General features: G+C 41.4%; 1 protein-coding gene across 2 annotated transcripts in view; it reads left to right on the forward strand.

Annotated features, from left to right (window-relative positions):
• pof1b (POF1B actin binding protein) overlaps window positions 1-21,764 on the forward strand; it is a 111,346-nt gene that overhangs the window by 21,308 nt on the left and 68,274 nt on the right. For both annotated transcript variants that reach the window (XM_034177907.1, XM_034177908.1), the window contains exon 2: window positions 7,530-7,610. In XM_034177907.1, the coding sequence (XP_034033798.1) occupies window positions 7,530-7,610 (81 nt within the window). The remainder of the gene's footprint in view (window positions 1-7,529; window positions 7,611-21,764) is intronic.

Here is a 21,764-nt window from a genome sequence, read left to right on the forward strand (position 1 = left end):
TCAAGAGGGTTTGGAAAGTCGACAGATTTAGCGAGAAAGTCGGCAAGTTGGCAACACTGACAAACACACAAAACAAAGTGGTTTTGGCCAACCACTGACGTCACGGTGCAGCTCTACTCTGATTGGCTGTCACCTCTGCCACTCAAAACAAAAATGGAGCAGATTGAAACAGAATGTGACTTTTTAACCTCTTAAAATATGCCAAGGTTAGCCCTCATACAGATGCTTAAAGAATGTGATAACTGATACCAGGAGGCATCAAACACACTTTTTCATGGATTTCAACACACTGGAATCGGTGGGAATGAAACTAACAGCCATTCTGTTAAAGGTCAGTACCTGGGTCTATAGTCAGGGCCACCATAAGTATTTGGACAGTGGCACATGTTTTGTAATCTTGCCTCTGTGCACCACCACGAAGGAGTCAAAATGTCAAAATCATGATCAGGAACACTGAAATCAACAGTAAAACTCTAAATATCTGCATAAGAGACACGGAGTTCCAGTCCAACAAATGCCGTCGCATCATACCTCAAGAAGATAAACAGTCAATTTTCTTGTTCTGTTGATGAACACTACATTTTTATTGCACGATGCCCAAAACCTTTTGTGCATTGCTGTGTGGTCTGTTGCGTGACGCGGTGAAATGTAATGTAAATTAATGTGTGTATAAGCAGGCTGAGAAACGTGTCAACTCTTGATGAATCGTTGTATTGTTTTCGTACATAATGCTGTCAGCGATAGTGCCAGAGTAAGAAGAGATGTTTTTTTTTTTTTTTGGAGGGCAGTTTCACAAATCATTCAAAGTACTGCAGGCCTCACATTGTTATCATGATCACCCATGGCTGTGCATTATCTGATATTTTTCTTTTTTTATGACACGGCGGTCAGATCCTGCACCTGTGTGCTAGCAGCCTCTGGTTATGTTTTGTGACAGTTCCTTCATGCCCAGCTGTTCATCTGCATTGGACCAGTGACTGCCAAAACAAGTCCAAAGAAATGACCTCGAAACGCAATGACGGCTTCTTGTTCGACACATCGCCGCTGGTGTGTTGTCAGTGTGCAATATATTATTTATTAATATATTGCATATATAATAATATATTATATTATTTATTAATATATATTATCTTTCATAAAATTATAACCTCGCAGATGCAATTAAAATTAACATTAGTTAACATCTTAATGTCACATAATCGCCACACATGGCACCGTCAATGCTTGTGCCATTAAAACAACTTTTATAATTAATGAATAAATTAAATATGTACTTATTTTCAAGAGGCCTCTGCTTCGTAAAGCATAGGCTACGAAGATGCTCTGCTGATTTTCATGCTTGTCTTCTGTGACTTCTCGCAGATGTAGAATGCAGTTCACGGTTGACTTTTTGGGCATGAAGCCAGGCTATAACTGGGACTGAATCTAATTAAGAATAATCCTTGCAAGCACCTCCCTGGCACAGAGAGCAGTGTGATACCCCTATAGTTATTGTAATCCATGCAGTAACCTTTTTCTTTCCAGTTTGCGACAAGTCCTTTCTTCCAGTCTGCAGGAATGATACCTGTCTCCCAGATTGAAAGAAAGATTGTTTGCAATGTCAGGAGAACATCGCCACCAGCCTGGCGGCGATGAGCTCCAATGCCACAGATCATTAAGAGCTTTCCTCAGTTGCTTCATGACCTTTGCAATCTCACCAACATTTGGTGGTTCACAGTTACCTGGAGAACTGCAAAAGGATCATGACACTGAAGGTGTGGAACATCTCAGCACGATGCAGGATCAACCTTATACACATACAGCTGCTCAAATTATCTGCTCCAGTGTAATAGTACAGCAGATGCATCTGTCAAGACCAAACCATCATACTGTGGTTGGAGGAGGTGTAGCTTTGTAGGAATGAAATGCTTTGATTCCACTGGAAGCAGGCAGAGGGGCACTAGACCACAGATGATGTCACCTGATCACAGATTCCTCTAACAAATGCCTCCTTGTCCACTCTCAGGGCCATCATCACTCACTTTCTCAGGTCCCTAAATAGTGTAGGAGACCTGCATATAAAGAACTAGCCCATTACCTACCCCAGAGTGGGTTTGATTCCAAAACTGAAATGAAAATGTCATCTTTACCAACAAAGCTGTCACCTCCCACGTATTCCAGAGAACTGTTAGGGCATGACGAAAACTGCCTCAAGAAGAGACGGCAGCTACTACTACTACATGCAAAAAGGAAGAGGTAAAAAGTTAAAAAGAAAATGAAAATATAAAAGTATGACAACCTTTAAGCACACTTGCTGATGATGATGCAGCACAAAAATTGTCTCTCACCTTACTACTACTATTACTACTACTACTAAAGTGCTCAATACGCTATGTTACTCCCTGTATGTCAAAGTATGTGTGTGCCAAGTTTGGCTCAATGCCGAGGTGGTGTTTGGGCAGGAAGGAACATTTTGTTTGTTTGTGTGTGTGTGTGTATGTATGTATATATATATATATTCACACACACAATTATGTCATAGTATATATGTATATTATGTCATGAAGGCAAGAATCGCTGTCGTCAAGTTATTCTGAAAGATAAAATGTTTGATTTGTTTTCTAGTAGATTTGAGCTGCCAAAAACAAATAGTCTTAATAACTGCATTTACTTATTTCTTAAAATGAAGTAATCAATGCATGATAAACCCAAAGTTTCAGATGCTCTGCTTTGAAATGGTCACCAGGACACTGAGTTTAGACCTTATTTCAGTAACCCCAACACAGTGGACAAAACCAATAATTTTTGCTCATTTCGGAAAAAGCACATTTCTAGCCATCCAACATATTACATTTTCAAAACAGCTAGCAAGATTGACTGGACAAACAGCACATGGTTTAACAGACAGGCAAAGCAGTGTGAATGCATAGCAATACATCATGTTTCTAAAAAGCAGTACAAAGTGGGAGCATATGTCTACAACCTAAACAACATAGGACCTAAAATAGAGCCTTGGAGAATGCCACATGTGTGTGATGCAAAATATTTGTATGGATTACTGGAGAAATGACTCCCTCCCCACCACCACCACCAACAGATCTGTGAAAATCCATGAATTGCAGTGAATGACACTGAAATGAATCAAAAGGTGTTGCCTTAATGTTGATTTTAATTGAACAAAAATAGTTCCACCTTTTCCTTCTTTATCACATCTCGTGTTTTTCTAAACCTATGTCATCATTTCTCCTGTGCAGTGCAACAGAATGTTCTCAGACTATGTTGCACCTTCCTGGTGATGTCCTGACAATTGAGTGTAGAGCCTGATAATCCGGGTTCTGCGTTCACAGCTAAACGCACATTAAGTGCTGTTGTCACACCCTGTCTGACTCTGCCAAAGTGTCACACCTTGAAACACAAACACATTTTTACACATTATTTCTGTGTGATGTTGTTGTTGTTGTTGCTGATACTTTTGTCCAGAGGTTAATCTTTCACATTTTTGCTTTTCAAAATTATTAATTACCTTGTAAACTATGATTGATATATTCTATATCTTTATATTTCTGCTGATGTGAAAATGCCGTGAGGTGGGAGAATTTTAATATAAGAGCAACAGTGATCTCAGTTGGTAAATGACAATTAAAAAGAAGCTGAGAGACGAGAGATCAACTATGGCACGAGTGTCATCATTGCACAGTTTTTCCATGAGAGGTCACTCTGCAGCTCCCCTTTTGTCAACATGCTTGTTGAACACAATAATTAACTGACAGAAGACTGAGCAGCATAGAAGTAATCTGCGTTCATGGCAAGTTGCAAGTCATGATGGGTGTTGCGTATCACAAACGTCCAGATCGGACTAGATCCGGTTTGTATGCCATGGATCGGCTAATGCTCAGATCAGCAAAAAAAACCCAAACAAAACAAACAAACAAAAAAACACCAAATACTACTGTGCTTTCCATTTGTTAAAAAGTAAAAACATATTTATGAACATTGAAAGCAAATTAAAAAAAAAATATAGACCCTCGGCTGTATGAACATGTCATCAATGAAAGAGTGTGTAGAAAGAATGTGACCTTTTGACCACTTAAAATAGGTCAAGGTTAGCCATCTTTGAACTTGACCAAGGTCTGCGTCCCAGAAATGGTCCCTGTGAATTTGAAGACCCTGACAGTAATAGGAATGGAGTTATGCTGAGCACAGGCATACAGATGGATGAACAGACACAAAGTCTTTGCAATATCTGATGGCCATATTTTGGCCTCGGGCAAAAATATAGAACTCAATGCTAAAGTACCCTTGGCTGTACGAGCATGTAATCAAAGAGTAGGAGTGTGTAGAAAGAATATGACCTTTTGGCCACTTAAAATAGGTCAAGGTTAGCCAACTTTGAATATGTCCAAGATCTGTGTCCTAAGAATGGTCCCAGTGAATTTGAAGACCCTGGCAGTAATAGGAGTGGAGTTATGCTGAGCTGAGCGCCCATCTATGCTGGATGGGCGCAGTGTCTTTGCAATTCTTGTCCAAAAAGATGAGGATGTCTGCATTGTGAGAGGCTAAAAAGAACTATTTATAGTATAACCCTTTCAGGATAAATACATTACTCCTACTAGATTTCAGATTCATTATGAAATCTATAAAGAAATGCTATGTAATAGCAAACTTTGTACTATTATCGGAAAAATATCTCCCTTGTTCCACTCAAAGTGCAGCAATAATTCCAGTCCTGTTTGCCACAGTAAATAGACTGAAAAGCCCTCCAGTCACACTGCCCTTAGAATTAATTTCTACATTTAAGTGCAATGAGTTTGCAATATTTTTTAATGACAAAGTTCAAGGCATTAAAAATGCTATAATTCTCACAGCACAAATGAACACCCCGCAGCCAGTTAATCTGACACATTTTACACCTGTCACTGACAATATAATTGAAGATGTCATCTCCGGTCTGAGTGCATGTACATGTTCTCTTCATGAGCTACCCATGAGATTTCTGAAGTCTGTGTTGAGCAGTTTGTTACCACAACTTACTCAGTAAATATTTCACTACAAAATGGAACATTTCCAAAAGATCTGAAAACTGCCGTTATCAAACCTCTTCTAAAAAAGAGCAGTCTTGATGTTACAGTTTTAAATAACTACCGACCCATTTCAAACCTGCCATTCTTTGGTAAAGTTCTGGAGAAAGTAGTCTGCCAACAACTTTCTGAATTTCTCCTTCATAACAATGTCTTTGATACTTTCCAGTCAGGCTTCAGACCCCACCACAGTACTGAGACGGCTTTAATCAAGGTCACAAATGATACCCGCCTGAACACAGATGCAGGCAAAGCCTCCGTCCTAGTTTTGCTAGACCTGAGCGCTGCTTTTGACACAGTGGACCATATGATTTTACTACAGAGGTTAGAAAACTGGGTGGGAATCTCAGGCACTGCTCTACGCTAGTTTAAGTCCTATCTGGAGGACAGGATGTACTTTGTTGAAATTGGTAACTGTCTCAGATAGAATGGCTGTGACGTGGAGTTCCCCAGGGGTCTATCTTGGGACCCCTCCTGTTCAATCTATACATGCTTCCATTGGGTCAGCTAGTATGCAGCAGCAATGTGTCCTACCACAGTTATGCAGATGAATCTCAGATCTACGTGTCACTGACAGCAGGTGAACATGTGCCTGTAGATTCACTCTGTAGGTGCATTGAACAGATAAGCGTGTGGATGCAAAACAACTTTCTCCAGCTAAACTCAGACAAAACTGACATCAGTTTTTGGTCGACACAAAGAAAGGGAAAGCGTTATCAGTCACTTTGAGTCTCTGTCTCTAAAACCTAAAAAGCAGGTCAGAAATCTAGGAGTAATCATAAACTCACACCTGAATCTAAACAGCCACATTAAATCAATATCAACAGCTTTTTACCATCTGAAAAACATTGCTAAGATCAGAAACATAGTGTCTAAATCAGACTTGGAGAGATTAATTCACACATTCGTTTCCAGTAGATTAGATTACTGTAATGGCCTACTCACTGGCCTCTCTAAATGAGCTGTACGACAGCTGCAGTACATTCAGAATGCTGCTGCTAGAGTCGTGACTAGAACCAGGAAATACGACCACATTAGTCCTTTGCTCAGGTCTCTGCACTAGCTTCCTGTTGCTTAGAGACGAGATTTCAAAACAGCTCTGCTTGTTTACAAATCTTTTCATGGTCTGACTGTAAATTTAAGTAACTGTAAAGCACTTTGAGTTGCCTTGTGTATGAATTGTGCTCTATAATTGTACTCTTAGCTTGCCTACCCACTGATGCAGATTCAGTTAGATCAGTGGTCCTGCTGAACAGACGCTTGGAAAATGTCTCATTATTTTACAGAACTGTGGACTTTCTGCCAGCTCAATTGTGCATGTGTGACGCCTGTTCAGTGGGCTCACGATTGTACAGGGAACAGACGATGGACACTTTGTCCTCAACTCCTTGAATTTTTGAGAAATTCTGTTTTTGTTTCCAGAAGAGCGCAGACCATAAGGCTGTGTTTAATATGCTGCGTTCATCACTGCACGACATGCATGCACAGTTGCTTCAAACAGTTTTACTGTGACTGCATCAGAATTAACGCAGTTATTGCAGTAAAGCACACTCATGTAAACTTTACAATTAATGCATGGCTCACGTGTGTGCCAAACCAATGGGGGTTAGGGAGCAGTCTGTACAGACCACGGATCAACTATGATTCGTTACGCTGCTACTTGTCGTCATGTGAAATACATCACAGGGTTCAATTTAACCCCATCCTTCGATAGAGAAGGAAAAAATGCAATGAGTATGAAAATTATGTGGATTTTATGTACTGTCGTGTCCTGGGGATGTGGAATCTCCCTCGATGCATATGTGGGCAGGGTTGGGTAAGATTATTTTGAAATGTAATCCAAATGTATGTACATACATGTATTCTTTCAAAGTAATCCTACCCAACCTTGTATGTGGGTTATCAAAAAAGTACTGCTGAAGAGAGGTGTGTAGGATGAACACTTGTAAAGTCCACCAGTATGGATTCAGTTTAAGGCAGACTTTCATCACTTTTACAGCCATTTTGTATGTATTGAGACAGGGGAAAACTGTAAGACTCTGAAGCTTTCAGTGTCTGTATCGCATTGGACATGAAAGTGGTTTTGTGCCATTTTTTTTAATATGTAATGCATGTAACTGGTATGGCAGCATAATGTCACTTCAAGCTCACAGATCTCTAGTTATACCACCCACCAACAAACTTTGGGAGGTAAATAGGAATCACCCAATCTGTCTGTCCACCTGTGTCATTTGTGAGATTGATCACAGATCTCTAGCTTTGGTTTGACACCGTTGTTGGGTCATTAAAATAGTCCCTGCAAATGCTACTCCGTTGTCATAACTTCATGGTTAAAAAGGATGTTATTTTTTTTGTTGGATTTAAATGGCTTGCTTGATGAATTACTCCAGTTTTAAGAACTTTAAAGGTACAGTTTGAGACCAGAGGAAATTCTGACCATTTCTCTTTCATCTCTTTGTTTTGTCTCTTTAGAGCTACAGCAGGAAGTCTTCCTCAGTGTTTAGCCAGTCGTCCAGTCCCATCAAGAGCCCAGAGCCCAGTGCTGAGGAGGAGGTAAAGGCGCGCACACACACAAAACTACACCCCGCCAGGAAAGGCTTCCGATTGGTGCGAAAGCCACACAAAAGCTGAAAGCCTGGCAACGACACAAGTATGCGTATTTCACTTTTGTGTAAAGTGACTGGAGCACAGTCCTTTGTTTAGTCTTACTCAGTGTCTCGGTGGGGACATTTGCAGGCTGACCAGACCTCGGGTCATCTTCAAGACTTGCTCTGCCCCTCTTAAGTTCAGCTATCACACTGTTGGAGCGCCAAACATTCACAAATACAGCAGCTCTATCAGTGTGAATGTGTTTGAGAGTTAAACCCCTCCTCTGCAAGTAAATAATGGTACCTGCAGTGCAATTTTATTTTTATAAAGTGGCAAATAAGAAGAATAAGATCTATCACAACTGCTCAGTACAAACATTTCAGCTGATATTTGCGTCTGTTTTTGATGGTTTTTCAGCTCTTATGAGGCGTCGACGAAATGGATTATGAGTTCTCCACCTCCTCCTTTGTGAACACAACATATTCTTAAAGAAATTATCTTGTGGCTTGTCACAGCAAGTAGAATGTGATTGTAATCTCTGAAAACGTGATTATACTTAATAATAGAAAGCGAAACAGTGCAATGGTGTCCTGCCCAGCAGGTTTTGCAAGTTCTGGAAATTTCTCTGGAAATTTTTCAGTATTCTTGGATTTATAGCACAAGGTTGACATAAGTACTTTAAATATGTTAGGGAACTGGTTTGAGTTGATATCAGGCAGATATTCTCGCAGGTATCTGTTGAGATCAGGTTCTCAACATGTATCATCATCAAAACATTTGCTGCGTGTGACTGAGTCATTAAACAATAGTAGATTCCTTCCGGAGTTCTGCTTCAGTCCGTGTTGGAGTTCCCCTCTAGATGTTTTAGCTGTTGATTTGTAATGAATGACTCCACATTTCATCAGAGACCAAATAGGGTTTCCTTTTCACAGTAAGGCTCTTTACTTTGTAGTAGCAAGGTGTAAACAAAAAAAAAAACCCTTAGAAACTGAGTTATTGCCTCCTAAAATAACACACATTTCAGGTGTCTAAGAAATTGTGTTTCTGTGTCTGTTGCGTTAAATGCGTAGTAGCTGCTGCTCACCACATCGCTCTCTCAGGATCAATACAGGCATTCCTCCATCTCTCTTCAGCACACAGTGTGGGTGTTACCCAGATTGGAGACTAGCTCAGAGAGGGCATTTCACAGAGCACATGGGAGTTCCAATCTGGATTTTTTTTTTTTTTTTTTTTTTTTTTTTTGACCATTGTTGTAGTTGAGTCCACCTCCCCTGTGGCCAAGGCCGAGACTGAGTCACAGCAAGTCGAGGCCGAGGCCAAAGCATCCGAGGCTGAGGTAGAATATTTATTACACATTCTGTTGGAGTTGCCGGGGCCCGTTCCAATAGACTAATGTGTAATTTCACAGCCAAGTGAGTCTGATGCAGCCCTGTATAATCTTTACTGTATGTTTGTAATGCAATGTGTTGGGATCACACGCAGTAATACATTACCCAGGTGAAGGACTATATTAATGCTTGGGTAGTGACAAAGCATGTTTCAGAAGATTTTTGCAGGTTAATGCTTGTAGTGTAGCATGTGTCTGTGTATGTGCAGTAGTGTGATGGCTGGAACACAATGCATTCAACCATTGCCCGCATAGACCATTGTATGTGTAAAGTTACCGTGATGAGCAGTTTTTTGTTTGATGGAAAGAAATGGTGCAAAAAATGGGTAAAAAACAAAACAAACTAGTGGCCTCAAACTGGCCTCGGCTTATTCTTCAAGGCCAGATGATGCAAGACTGAGTCATTACATAGTGAGGCCGAGGCTAAGGCATAACAAAAAATCAGCCTCAAGACCTCAACATTGTTTTTAACACGTCCCAAAAGTCTGTAAAGAGTTGTTTTGAGTCTGAACTGTACTGTAGAAGATTGTACACACAGATGTAGAATTGTGAAACTCTGATGATATAGATCTTGAACAGTTGGGCAGGAGTCCTGTGCCAGGTTTGCAAGCAGCTCCTTTTGGTATTGGTGGTGCCAACTCACCTCCTTGGTTTCATACTGTTTTATAGATGTACGTCTACCCAAAATTATGCCTACTGGGCCACTACAAGGTCATTAAAGGCCATATTTGGATGATGATGTTATGCACTTAGGCATATTACGATACGATATATTTTATTGTCCCCAAAGGGAAATTTGTCTTGGACTTCAAGTGATTTGCAAACATTCCTGCCTCAAAATCAATAAATACAACAACAAACAGTACACTGCTTACATGCCTATGGAACATTCATCAGCATGTTGCACATTCCCATAATATAATATACCATTAAAACAGCATAATAAGACAATAAAAAAAACAGATTAAAACAGATAATAAGTTAAAGCACACACATTCACAAATGCATACACATCCATGCACAAAGCTGCTCCCGGACAACTCCTGCATCATTCAAGAGTCTGATTGAGGTTGGAACAAAAGAGTTCTTGTATCTGTTCAGTTTGCACTTGGGAACTCTGTATCGTCTCCCGGATGGTAAAAGTTCATACTCCTGATGGAGGATGTGGGATGGATCAGAGTATTTTTTTTTTTGTGCTTGCCTATAAACAGACTGCTCATACACTCAACAAAAATATAAATGCAACACTTTTGGTTTTGCTCCCATTTTGTATGAGATGAACTCAAAGATCTAAAACTTTTTCCACATACACAATATCACCATTTCCCTCAAATATTGTTCACAAACCAGTCTAAATCTGTGATAGTGAGCACTTCTCCTTTGCTGAGATAATCCATCCCACCTCACAGGTGTGCCATATCAAGATGCTGATTAGACACCATGATTAGTGCACAGGTGTGCCTTAGACTGTCCACAATAAAAGGCCACTCTGAAAGGTGCAGTTTTATCACACAGCACAATGCCACAGATGTCGCAAGATTTGAGGGAGCGTGCAGTTGGCATGCTGACAGCAGGAATGTCAACCAGAGCTGTTGCTTGTGTATTGAATGTTCATTTCTCTACCATAAGCCTTCTCCAAAGGCGTTTCAGAGAATTTGGCAGTACATCCAACCAGCCTCACAACCGCAGACCACGTGTAACCACACCAGCCCAGGACCTCCACATCCAGCATGTTCACCTCCAAGATCATCTGAGACCAGCCACTCGGACAGCTGCTGAAACAATCGGTTTGCATAACCAAAGAATTTCTGCACAAACTGTCAGCAACCGTCTCAGGGAAGCTCATCTGCATGCTCGTCGTCCTCATCGGGGTCTCGACCTGACTCCAGTTCGTCGTCGTAACCGAATTGAGTGGGCAAATGCTCACATTCGCTGGCGTTTGGCATGTTGGAGAGGTGTTCTCTTCACGGATGAATCCCGGTTCACCTACTGTTCAGGGCAGATGGCAGACAGCGTGTGTGGCGTCGTGTGGGTGAGCGGTTTTCTGATGTCAATGTTGTGGATCGAGTGGCCCATGGTGGCGGTGGGGTTATGGTATGGGCAGGCGTCTGTTATGGACGAAGAACACAGGTGCATTTTGATGGCATTTTGAATGCACAGAGATACCGTGACGAGATCCTGAGGCCCATTGTTGTGCCATACATCCAAGAACATCACCTCATGTTGCAGCAGGATAATGCACGGCCCCATGTTGCAAGGATCTGTACACAATTCTTGGAAGCTAAAAATGTCCCAGTTCTTGCATGGCCGGCATACTCACCGGACATGTCACCCATTGAGCATGTTTGGGATGCTCTGGACTGGCGTATACGACAGCGTGTACCAGTTCCTGCCAATATCCCGCAACTTCGCACAGCCATTGAAGAGGAGTGGACCAACATTCCACAGGCCACAATTGACAACCTGATCAACTCTATGCGAAGGAGATGTGTTGCACTGCATGAGGCAAATGGTGGTCACACCAGATACTGAGTGGTATCCCCCCCCCCAGTAAAACAAAACTGCACCTTTCAGAGTGGCCTTTTATTGTGGACAGTCTAAGGCACACCTGTGCACTAATCATGGTGTCTAATCAGCATCTTGGTATGGCACACCTGTGAGGTGGGATGGATTATCTCAGCAAAGGAGAAGTGCTCACTATCACAGATTTAGACTGGTTTGTGAACAATATTTGAGGGAAATGGTGATATTGTGTATGTGGAAAAAGTTTTAGATCTTTGAGTTCATCTCATACAAAATGGGAGCAAAACCAAATGTGTTGCGTTTATATTTTTGTTGAGTGTAGATGGGTTGAAGGGGAAGGGTTCCGGTCCTCCCCATAACCGTCATAGCAGTCTGCACCAAGCGAGAAAGCTTTGATTTTAGCTGAACCGATAAGCTTCCATACCATGCTGCCATCCCGTATCTAATGATGCTCTCCAACACCGCCCGATAAAATAAAAGCATAACTTTCTGGTCAACACCAAACACCCTAAGTCGACGTAAAAAATAGTCTTTGCTGTAAACGTACACACAAATGATCAGTGTGGGTTCCTCAGCTAAATAGATTATCTAAGTGAACACCTAGATATCTATAAGAGCTTAACTGGTGGATTTTTTGATCATGAACTACAACTTGAGTCTGGTCCCCAACAGACCGAGGATCTAGAACCATTTCCTGCGTTTTATTTACATTTATAACCAGGTGATTGGCATCACACCACTGAACAAAAGACTCTACCTCAGAAAAATAAGATGAGCAATCTTTGTCCTTGTGCAAGAGGCTGAGGATGGCATTGTCATCAGAAAACTTAAAAATAAGGTTACATTGATGACTGCTGCATTGATTTGTATATAACATAAACAAAACAGGGGAACTCGCACAACCCTGAGGTACTCCTGTGCTAATAAATCTGGAGTCTAAGACTGTTTACGTTAACATTCTGAGTCCTATAAGTTAAAAAAGAATAAACCATTTCACAATAAGCGGGTCTACAGTCATCTGAGACAATTTGCTTAACAACAGATGAAAGCAGAGCTAAAATCGACAAATAAAAGACGTGCGTAAGCCTTGGGGTCCTCAAGATGCTTTAGGGTCAAATAAGTAATACTATTAATTGCATCGTCTGTACCTCGTCCATGTCTGTAAGCAAACCGCAGTGGATCCAATTTAGAGCTAACATCGGCTTTCAATATAGAAATAATATACTTCTCCAAACATTTAACTACCACGGACGTTAACGCAACTGGTCTATAATCATTACTTTCAGTTGGACAGGGTTTCTTTGGAACAGGAATAATAGTCGTTTTTTTTTTCCCAGAGGTTAGGAACTGTGTGTGTGTCTACAGACTGTTGAAAAACTGGGCACCAAGCTGGAGTGAGCTCTTCTGCGCAGGCCCCAAAAAATAAAAGGAGAAATGCCATCAGGGCCTGTGGATTTACCCTTACAAACCCTACTAAATAGTAACTTAATTTTATGGGGGTCGACTACCAACCCAACCTCAGTAGCAGGAAGAGACTGTAACACGTGATTGCATTCCAATGAAAAATCCTGAGTTTCAAACCTGAGGAAAAAAATCAATACGTTCATTAGCTTTCTCCAGTTCATCATGAGTTACTAAGTTACTTCAAAACCATTTGTAGCTAGTGATTACACTTTTGCGAAAAGTGTACTCTTTTTCTTTTTTTTTTTCTTTTCCGCCAAAAGCCAGTTTTTACCTCTGCCAACAAAGTTGGGCAGAGGTTATGTTTTCACCCCGTTTTTGTCTGTCTTTGAACAGCCTGGAGCCCACAATCTCTCATGTTTTTACAGAGGATTCATATCCTGATAGACAAGAACTGATTGAATTTTCAAGGTCAAAGTCAGGATGAATCTTGGAAAATTTGAAAAATCCCCATTCTTCAACACTGAATGAATTTTCCAAAATTCACAACTCTGTCAAAAAAGCTTGAATTTCTTTCATATTTGAGAGCTTTATGTAGGATCCTTTTAAATATTGACTTACAAAGTTTGATCAGCATCTGATCTGGATTACAGATTTTGTGGCCATTTAAATTTAACATTGAAAACCCCATTAATGTATATTTTACATTATGTCCTAATCAAACGTGCCCCAATCACTCTGATATTTGAAAGTGAGGTGCAGACTGGCACTTGTGGATTTTGTGGACATTTAAATTTAATATTGAATAGCCCTTTTGGTGTACATTTTACATTATATCTCAATCAAAAGTGCCTCACTCACTCTCATTTTTCTCTTATGGATTTACCTACACCACCAAAATTGGATGGAGGTTCCACTTTTATGCCTGTTTGTTTATCTTCCAGTTATCATTTGGAAACCAAGTGCCAAAAAGCAATGACAAAATGTGTATAGCAGAGATAACCAATGTTCTGTGAAAATTTTATGAAAAAGAATTCAGAAACTGAAAAGTTGAGGGGAAAAAAAGACAAAAAAACAAAACCTGACACCACCACAACAATTTGATTCAGGTGCATGAACTAAATGCGTATTCCTGAAATTTGATCACATGTGATTTAGTAATGAAAAGTCACTTCTAGCAGGACTTTGACCTTGAAAATTTTTTGCAAGGTAAAAATATGTGGAATTGAAAACTAGTGTTGGCGGAGGTTTGCGCCCTACGAGCACCGTGCTTCAGTTCTTGGTTTGTTTTTTAAAAAAATGCTCTTGGTAATTGTGGGAACCATGTAAAAGCATCATACTCTGCAGTCACATTCAGCAGGAATTCCAACCCGGATGAAGGACGCACACAGACATTTCCCGCAGCTGAAAATATTTACAGTATTTTGAGTGCAGGTGTTATGTTGCATTCAGGAGGAGAGCTGGATAATAGATAAATCAATCCAGAATCCACCGTCTCCAGGAACTGATGAAACCAAACAATTTAGCATTATTAAAACTCACCAGCTCTTTAACTCCTTTCCCTCCAGATTTGAATTCTAGAATCTTTATTTCCTTGAGAAGAGTGAAAAATATTTAAACTTTAATATCTGAAGTTGAAATCATCTTGTTTTAGAAATCTCTCAACATGAATGTGGCTCTGCGATTGAACTTGATATTGAAAATACTTTGAATAAATTGATCTAGATTGAGATCAGGTTCAAAGGTTTCGCCCGGTGCTTTCTAAGGAAGTCAAGGCTTTAAAGTCACATGACGTGATGAGGATTGTGAGGTGAGCATCGTCACCAACGCAGGACCAGAAGGAAAACCTGGAGCTGTCACACGGCGCGGCTGGGGGGTCCGTGTGCTCGACCCATTGGCTCTTTGCAGCCACACCAATCAGTGTGAGGTCTTGACACAAGAACACAATGAACAGCAGCATTCTCCTTTTCGCCGACGGCATTTCTGCGAGCATGCAGCTACGCCCTGCTTACACATTCACAGTTACAACAGCACTTTGTTCACATCACAACACCTTCAACTGTCACAGCGCTGACAAACTGTGCAGGACGGGTTTGCTAACGGGGCGTGTGCCTCCGCTTCCCACAGGCCTTTGCTGTGGGTGGCTGCATTCTTTCCCTTCATAGCTGCAGCGTCATGCTTGTGGCTGTTGACAAAACAGGGAAGTTTACTGATTTGCACAGGTTGTGATGGTGCTGTGATTCTGTAGTTGCCACCAAATTTGGTCTTTTATTGCAATTGTTTGGCTTGTAAGTTTTTTTTTTTTTGTTTTTTTTTTTTAAATCAATGCCAAAGTTCCCAGGTTTATTACCAGAAAGTTGCCTTCAAGGATACAACCAGAGCAGATAGCGATCAAAGGCGTCAGAGGGCTGATGCAAACTCTGCACGCTTTGCACACTGGGGTGTGTCCATGTCTGACTGTTCATGTTACCAATCAATCCCAAATATTTTACTGATCAAAATACACCTAACCCTATTGGCTGCAGAGATATAGCAGAAAATATGTTTTTCACACCATGTTTGTATTGACCTTCACCTTGGTCCTTGTCTGATCTTCTCCAAAAGTAAAAAAAAAAAAAAAAAGCTATTTGCCGATGTAATACTCCTGCCAACCTTAGTGAAAATCTGTCCAGGCATTTTTTTTTTCCTTTAGTGGTCTTGTTCACACATGGGCGTGCGCGAACACACACACAGGATTGTGGGTTTTTTGTTTTTTTGTGTGATTGAGCACATTGTAAGACAAATTTTCATACAGTCACTGCAAAATGAACAAATCAAACACTTGATATTTGATTTTAATTTGACTAAAAGCACACAATCTTTTTTTGCCTTCTTGCTCTCGGTCGGGACGGTCGCATTTTTCTCTCCTCCTCCCTCCCCAACTTTCCTGCTACTGTAGTGTGTTTTGTCTGAGAGGCTGCCAGCCCTGCTCCTCTGGAAAACGGCAAAATTGATCTGATCAAGTGGTCTCTGAACGCAATGGATACTGTTTTTTCACAAGACACTCGGGAGCGTTGGACCCGACCTGTCCTGCCAGGACACATGTGGCGGGTTACGTGATGGACAGCTGGCGGAGGTGGCAAGTCATGTGTCTGTACACGTTGTCTGTGGAGGACGTTGAAGATGTTTACTTATTTGGAGCTATGGTGACCGGGTTTCTGCTGTGTCGGGCGGCCATAGCACTGGTTTACCAGAAAATTACGAAGGTGGAGGCGGCATTAATTGGCCTGTTCAGGCTGCCCCACATGATTGATTTGATTGGAAGGGCAGTGTCAGCTCAGTTGGCGGGTGTCAACCACACGTTGGAATCCATCTCGGGGAGAATGGCTGCACTGGAAAACAGCTTTGATCGTCAGTAAGACCACATCTCCTCTATTCAGATGTATTTGGGAGCCACTCTGAAGTTTCAGACTGTGGAATCTGCCAGGCGTCTGTTAATCTGGATATCTATTTGGTTTCCAAACAACAGCTGTCCTTCAAGGCCGCTGGGATAAAATCCTCCCCCCGAGGAACACTCCTGATAGCCTCGCTCCTAGTCTCCCCCCCTCCCTTCCCAGTCCTGAGATGTTGACTGTGGGACCTTGAGACTCTGGTGGACTGATTCAGGACTGGGATCCCCCCCAGGATGGACAGATAAGGCCTGTCGATGGTGCCTCACGGGCGGCCTTCCGGGCTGTCTGTCTGGACACTGGACACATCCAAGTGTCTTCTGTTGTGATTTGTTTTTGTTATGACTGTTTTTCTGTGCTCTGGGGTTTTTTTGCTCTCCAGTGGTGCTGCGCTAGTTCAACGCAGCAGCAATGGAGGTTTTTCTTTTCCCAATTCTTTCCTTGTGTGTGCTTTTATATGTGTTCATGTACCGGACCGGCTTATGTGTGTAGTTGTTGTGTCATGAGGCCGGTCAAGGTTTGCTCAGCCCTGCTCGTGACCTAGGGCAGGGATATACATCTGGAGCTGGTCCCCGGGCGCCAAAAAAGGTGACCTCTGCTCCTAACTGGCAGTTAGGATGGGTAAAAATGCAGTAAACACATTTCATTGTGCAGGGAACATGTTCCTATGTGCATATGACAATAAACTCCTTTTGAATCCTTGAATCCTTTGAATTTCTGCATCTGAGCAAAGTTGAATGGCTGTAGAATATTTGAACGCAGATGCCATGTTTATACAGTTCCACATACAAATGTGCTCAAAAGTTTACATACCCTGGCAGAAGTTTAGTTTTTTTGGCCATTTTTCAGAGAATATGAATAACACAAACTTTTTTTTTTTCGCTCATGGTTAGTGGTTGGGTGAAGCCATTTATTCTCACACAACTGTTTACTCTTTTGAAATCATAATGACAACATAAACTACCCAAATGACCCTGATCAAAAGTTTACATACTCCTTTTCTTAATACCGTGTGTTGCCCCATTAACATCGACAGCTTGGAGTCTTTTGTGGTAGTTTTGGACGAGGCTCTCTGATGGTGAAGCTGCCACTGAAAATGTCTTGGACTTTATTTACATTAATTACAAAGAAATACAAACAGTATGGCACTTTATGGTAAATCTGCATGGAGTAGACAGTTCTCAAAAACTGAGTGACTGTGCAAGAAGGAGGAAAGCCACCAAGACACCCAGACAACCCAGAAGAAGCCACAGGCTTACGTGGCTGTGATTGGAAAAATTATGCACAGTGCAAGCTTTGCATTTTGCATCACTACTCTTAGCTTCACAGTGGAGTAGAGCAGAGAAGGATTTTCTTTCACCAAAACAGATCAAATCCAGGCTTGCATCTCAGATGTACCTTCTGGCAATTTGTAGCTAAACTTTCAGGTCTTCTTTTTAAGAAAATCCTCCTCTATACCACTTCATCATGAAGATGAATAACTGGTGATATTAATACACACAGTATTAAGAACAGGGGTATGTAAACTTTTGATCAGGTTAATTTGGGTAGTTCTCTTGTCATTTTGATTTAAAAAGAGGAAACACAGTTGTTTGCCAATAAATGGCTTCACCCAACCACTAACCATGAGTGAAAGTTTTTGTGTTATTGTTCATATTCTCTGAAAAATGGCCAAAAAAACCCACACAAACAAATCTGCCAGGGTATGTCAACTTTTGAGCACAACTGTATTTACACTGGTGCACTACTACATGTGAGCAAAGTAACTCCAAGAGTTGTGATTCGATTTTGACCAATTCTGGTGGAATGAATGAGGGTCTGTCAAAGACAAAATAATTTGACTTTGAGAAAAATTACTTCAAGTCAAAGTAACAGGCTAAGGTCAAATTTTGAACTTTGTGCTTATATATAGGGGATATTTAGAATTATTATTTCAAGGAAGTGATTAAAGCTATACCTGTGGTGTCTGTTAAACATGACCATGAAGTCCGACATCGCCTTGCGATTGGTCACATGACCTTAGCTGAGCTCGAAAAGCCATACTCAAGGTCTTAACTGTTTAACTCGAACACCTTTGAGCCAGTGTGGATTAAACCTGTTGTGGAAGAGTTGTGTGTTATTCTAGGATAAAGTGGTTAAATTTATTTATTTTTTTTTTTACATACAAGATCAAATATCAAGACCATGTTGAACTATGTATAATAGTGTCGCTGACTCCCATAGAATTAATTGGCATGAATTGGTGTCAAATATGAAAGGTGTGGGTGGGTGTTGCACCTTCCGAGTGCCCAGATGTGGTGAAGCACTGATCGTTTGCGTGATGTTCTGTTTGAATAATATGAGAAGTAAATTGTTACAGTAATGCAGTGTGGCTCAGGATGTGTTCAGTCTTGTCACCAACAATGTTTTCAAAAGATAATTTTGATTGTCAGGCTTCAGGCATTTATCCGCTACACCACAAAGTTCCATAGATCTGTTAATGATTTTGTTGTTCGGCACACTGAAATGGGAGGTTCAGGGAGGTGCACGTCGGCCACACCCTTCATGATTTATTACAGAAAAGGATGAGAGGAATTCATCGGGTAGTTTAATTTCAGATGTTTACGAAGCCTGTCACTTTGAGGATTAGTTTTTCTTCAGTGTAACAATCCCAGAGTATAAACTTTCGTAGAACCCTGGTACACATGTACTAGTGCAGTTAAGTGTTAAGGCCTTAATTTGACCTCACACAGCTGTACCAATTGTTGCCAATACTGCTGAGCCCAACCGCGATATTTATTTAGCCAGTGGTTTGGTCATTTACCAAGGAACTTGGCAACATCAGCTATGCTCACATGAAGAGTTCCATTCGGAATGTAAACTCTGTGGAAATTAAATCTTTCGAATCAGTGAGTCCACACATATCATTTACACTTGATTTATTTAATTTTCAAAAGTTTGTCGGTATGTTGTGTAAGTGTTGAACTTGAAGAGAGAGGTACTTATCTCGCCAGTGACACATATGTCTGTGGGTCTTAGGCCTTTGACATTGAGACGCCTTTGAAGAGCTTATGGTGTCATGTGGTTGTTATTCAGAGGGGTTTGGCGATGATATCTTAATTAACTTAATTCATTTCATTATAACGTCAAATCACAACAAAGTTGCCTCAAGGAGCTTCACACAAGTAAGGTCTAACGTTACCAACCCCCAGAGCAAGCACACAGGTGACAGTGGTAAGGAAAAACTCCCTCTGAGGAATAAACCTCAAGCAGACAAGACTCAATGGGGTGACCCTCTGCTTGGGCCATGCTACAGACAGAAATTGCAAAACAATTCACAAAACGAATATACAGGAAATGTTGCCAGTGCACAGGACAGGAGGGATTCAGAAACAGACACCACTCCCATCTCTGGATGGAGCCACACCTCAAACAGAGAGAGAAAAACAGAATCAGGCATCAGAAAGACAACAAAGATAGCCTGCTCCATTTCCTAATGAAATGAATTAGAGGATAAAGCATAGTAACATACTATGCCAATATGCTAGCCATACAAAAGGGAAAATAAGTGCATCTTAACTCTGGACTTGAAAGTCTCTACAACAGATCTCAAACCGGTTCCAGAAAGGGCCGAGAGGGTGCAGGCTTTCTGTGCAGCCACCCACTCCAGCAGGTCATTTCACTGATTAACATCACTTTGAGCAGGTGAAATCAGTTAATCAGTGAACTTGCACAGAAAGCCTGCACCTTCTCGGCCCTTTCTGGAACTGGCTTGAGACCTCTGCTCTACAGAATCTGACTGTTTTATTGATGCAGGTAGATCATTCGACAAAATGGGCAGGATAAGAGAAAGCTCTGTGACCCACAGATTTTTCATTCACACTAGGGATACAAAGTAGTCCTGCACCCTGAGAACACAGAGCCTGCACTGGTACATAGGGTTTAATTAGGTCAGCTAAGTAGGGAGGTGCTAGTCTGTGAATAATTTTTTTACATTAGTAGTAGAACCTTAAAATCTTATCTCACAGGGGCATTAAGGCAATGAAGAGATGCCAAAATGGGTATAATGTGGTCAAACTTTCTGCTTCCTGTCAAAAGTCTGGCTGCAGCATTTTGAACCAGTTGGAGAGCCCTAATGCTGGACTGCGGTAAACCAGAAAATAGAACATTGCAGTAGTCCAATCTGGAAGAGACAAATGCATGAATCAGGGTCTCAGCATCAGCTATAGACAGGATGGGACGAATCTTCGCTATAGTTCACAGGTGGAAGAAAGCAGTCCTCGTAATCTCTCTAATGTGGAGGTCAAAGGACGACATAGGATCAAAAATTACCCCAAGGTTCCTCACTTTGTCAGGCTAAGCGTTAGCTGGTCAAATTGATGCTGATGTCTCACTGGATCAAGAACCATCATTTCAGTCTTATCATAGTTTAAAAGTAGGAAGATGCTGGACATCCAGCTTGTCACTGATGCAAGGCAATCTTCTAAGGATTTGATGTGGATGAGATTACCAGCAGTTATCGGCATGTATAGCTGAGTATCATCAGCATAGCATTGAAAGGTAATCCCAGAACACCACAATATGTGCCCATGGGATGCTATATAAAGGGAGAAAAGCAGGGAACCTGTGGAACCCCAAATTTCATTTCACCAAGGTCAGAGGTAGTGTTATTGTACAAAACACAGTGAGAATGACTGGCCAGGTATGACGTCAACCATGCAAGAGCACTCCCAGTAATCCCAAAATGATTCTCCAGCCTATCGAGTAGAATATGATGATCCACGGCATCAAACGCATCACTGAGATCCAACAGCACCAGAACTGTCGTGGTGTCTGAATCCTTTGCAAGCAGAAGATCATTCACCACTTTAGTGAGAGCTGATCTTTGCAGAATGAAAGCCCGAGTCTTTAGTGTCCTAGTGTTTGCTGTCTTACTGTATTGTTGTGGGATTTGAATGCTAATCACTAATTTAAGGCAATGACTGGATGCCTTTGATGCTAGGTCTCTTGGGTACTGCTGGACAGACTTTATTTCAAATGAATGGTCACTTAGGGGGGCTCGGATGATGAGTATCCCTTCCATAATGAGGGAACATCAACTACACCATTTTGGCCAGGAGGTACATTTCTCTGTGCATGATCCAGGACGAAGATGCCTCAGTTTTGAGGAACCCATTAACTTGAAAAGGACAAGGGGACACTTGCATTTAATCTGACTGCAGCAGATACTGTAACTGTCTGCTTTTGAGAGGTAGGGGTGGACTGATTGTCTGAGTTTGTGGTAGCCATCCCGGACCTCGGGCAGTTCCGTGTTGCAACAATGGTCAGTACCAGTGCACGCTCCCAGAACTGACCTGACCATAATTTCTGTAAATTTAACCCATTTATCATTACCATGGT

This window comes from Thalassophryne amazonica, chromosome 9 (genome assembly GCF_902500255.1).
Source record: "Thalassophryne amazonica chromosome 9, fThaAma1.1, whole genome shotgun sequence".
Taxonomy (NCBI): Eukaryota; Metazoa; Chordata; class Actinopteri; order Batrachoidiformes; family Batrachoididae; genus Thalassophryne; species Thalassophryne amazonica.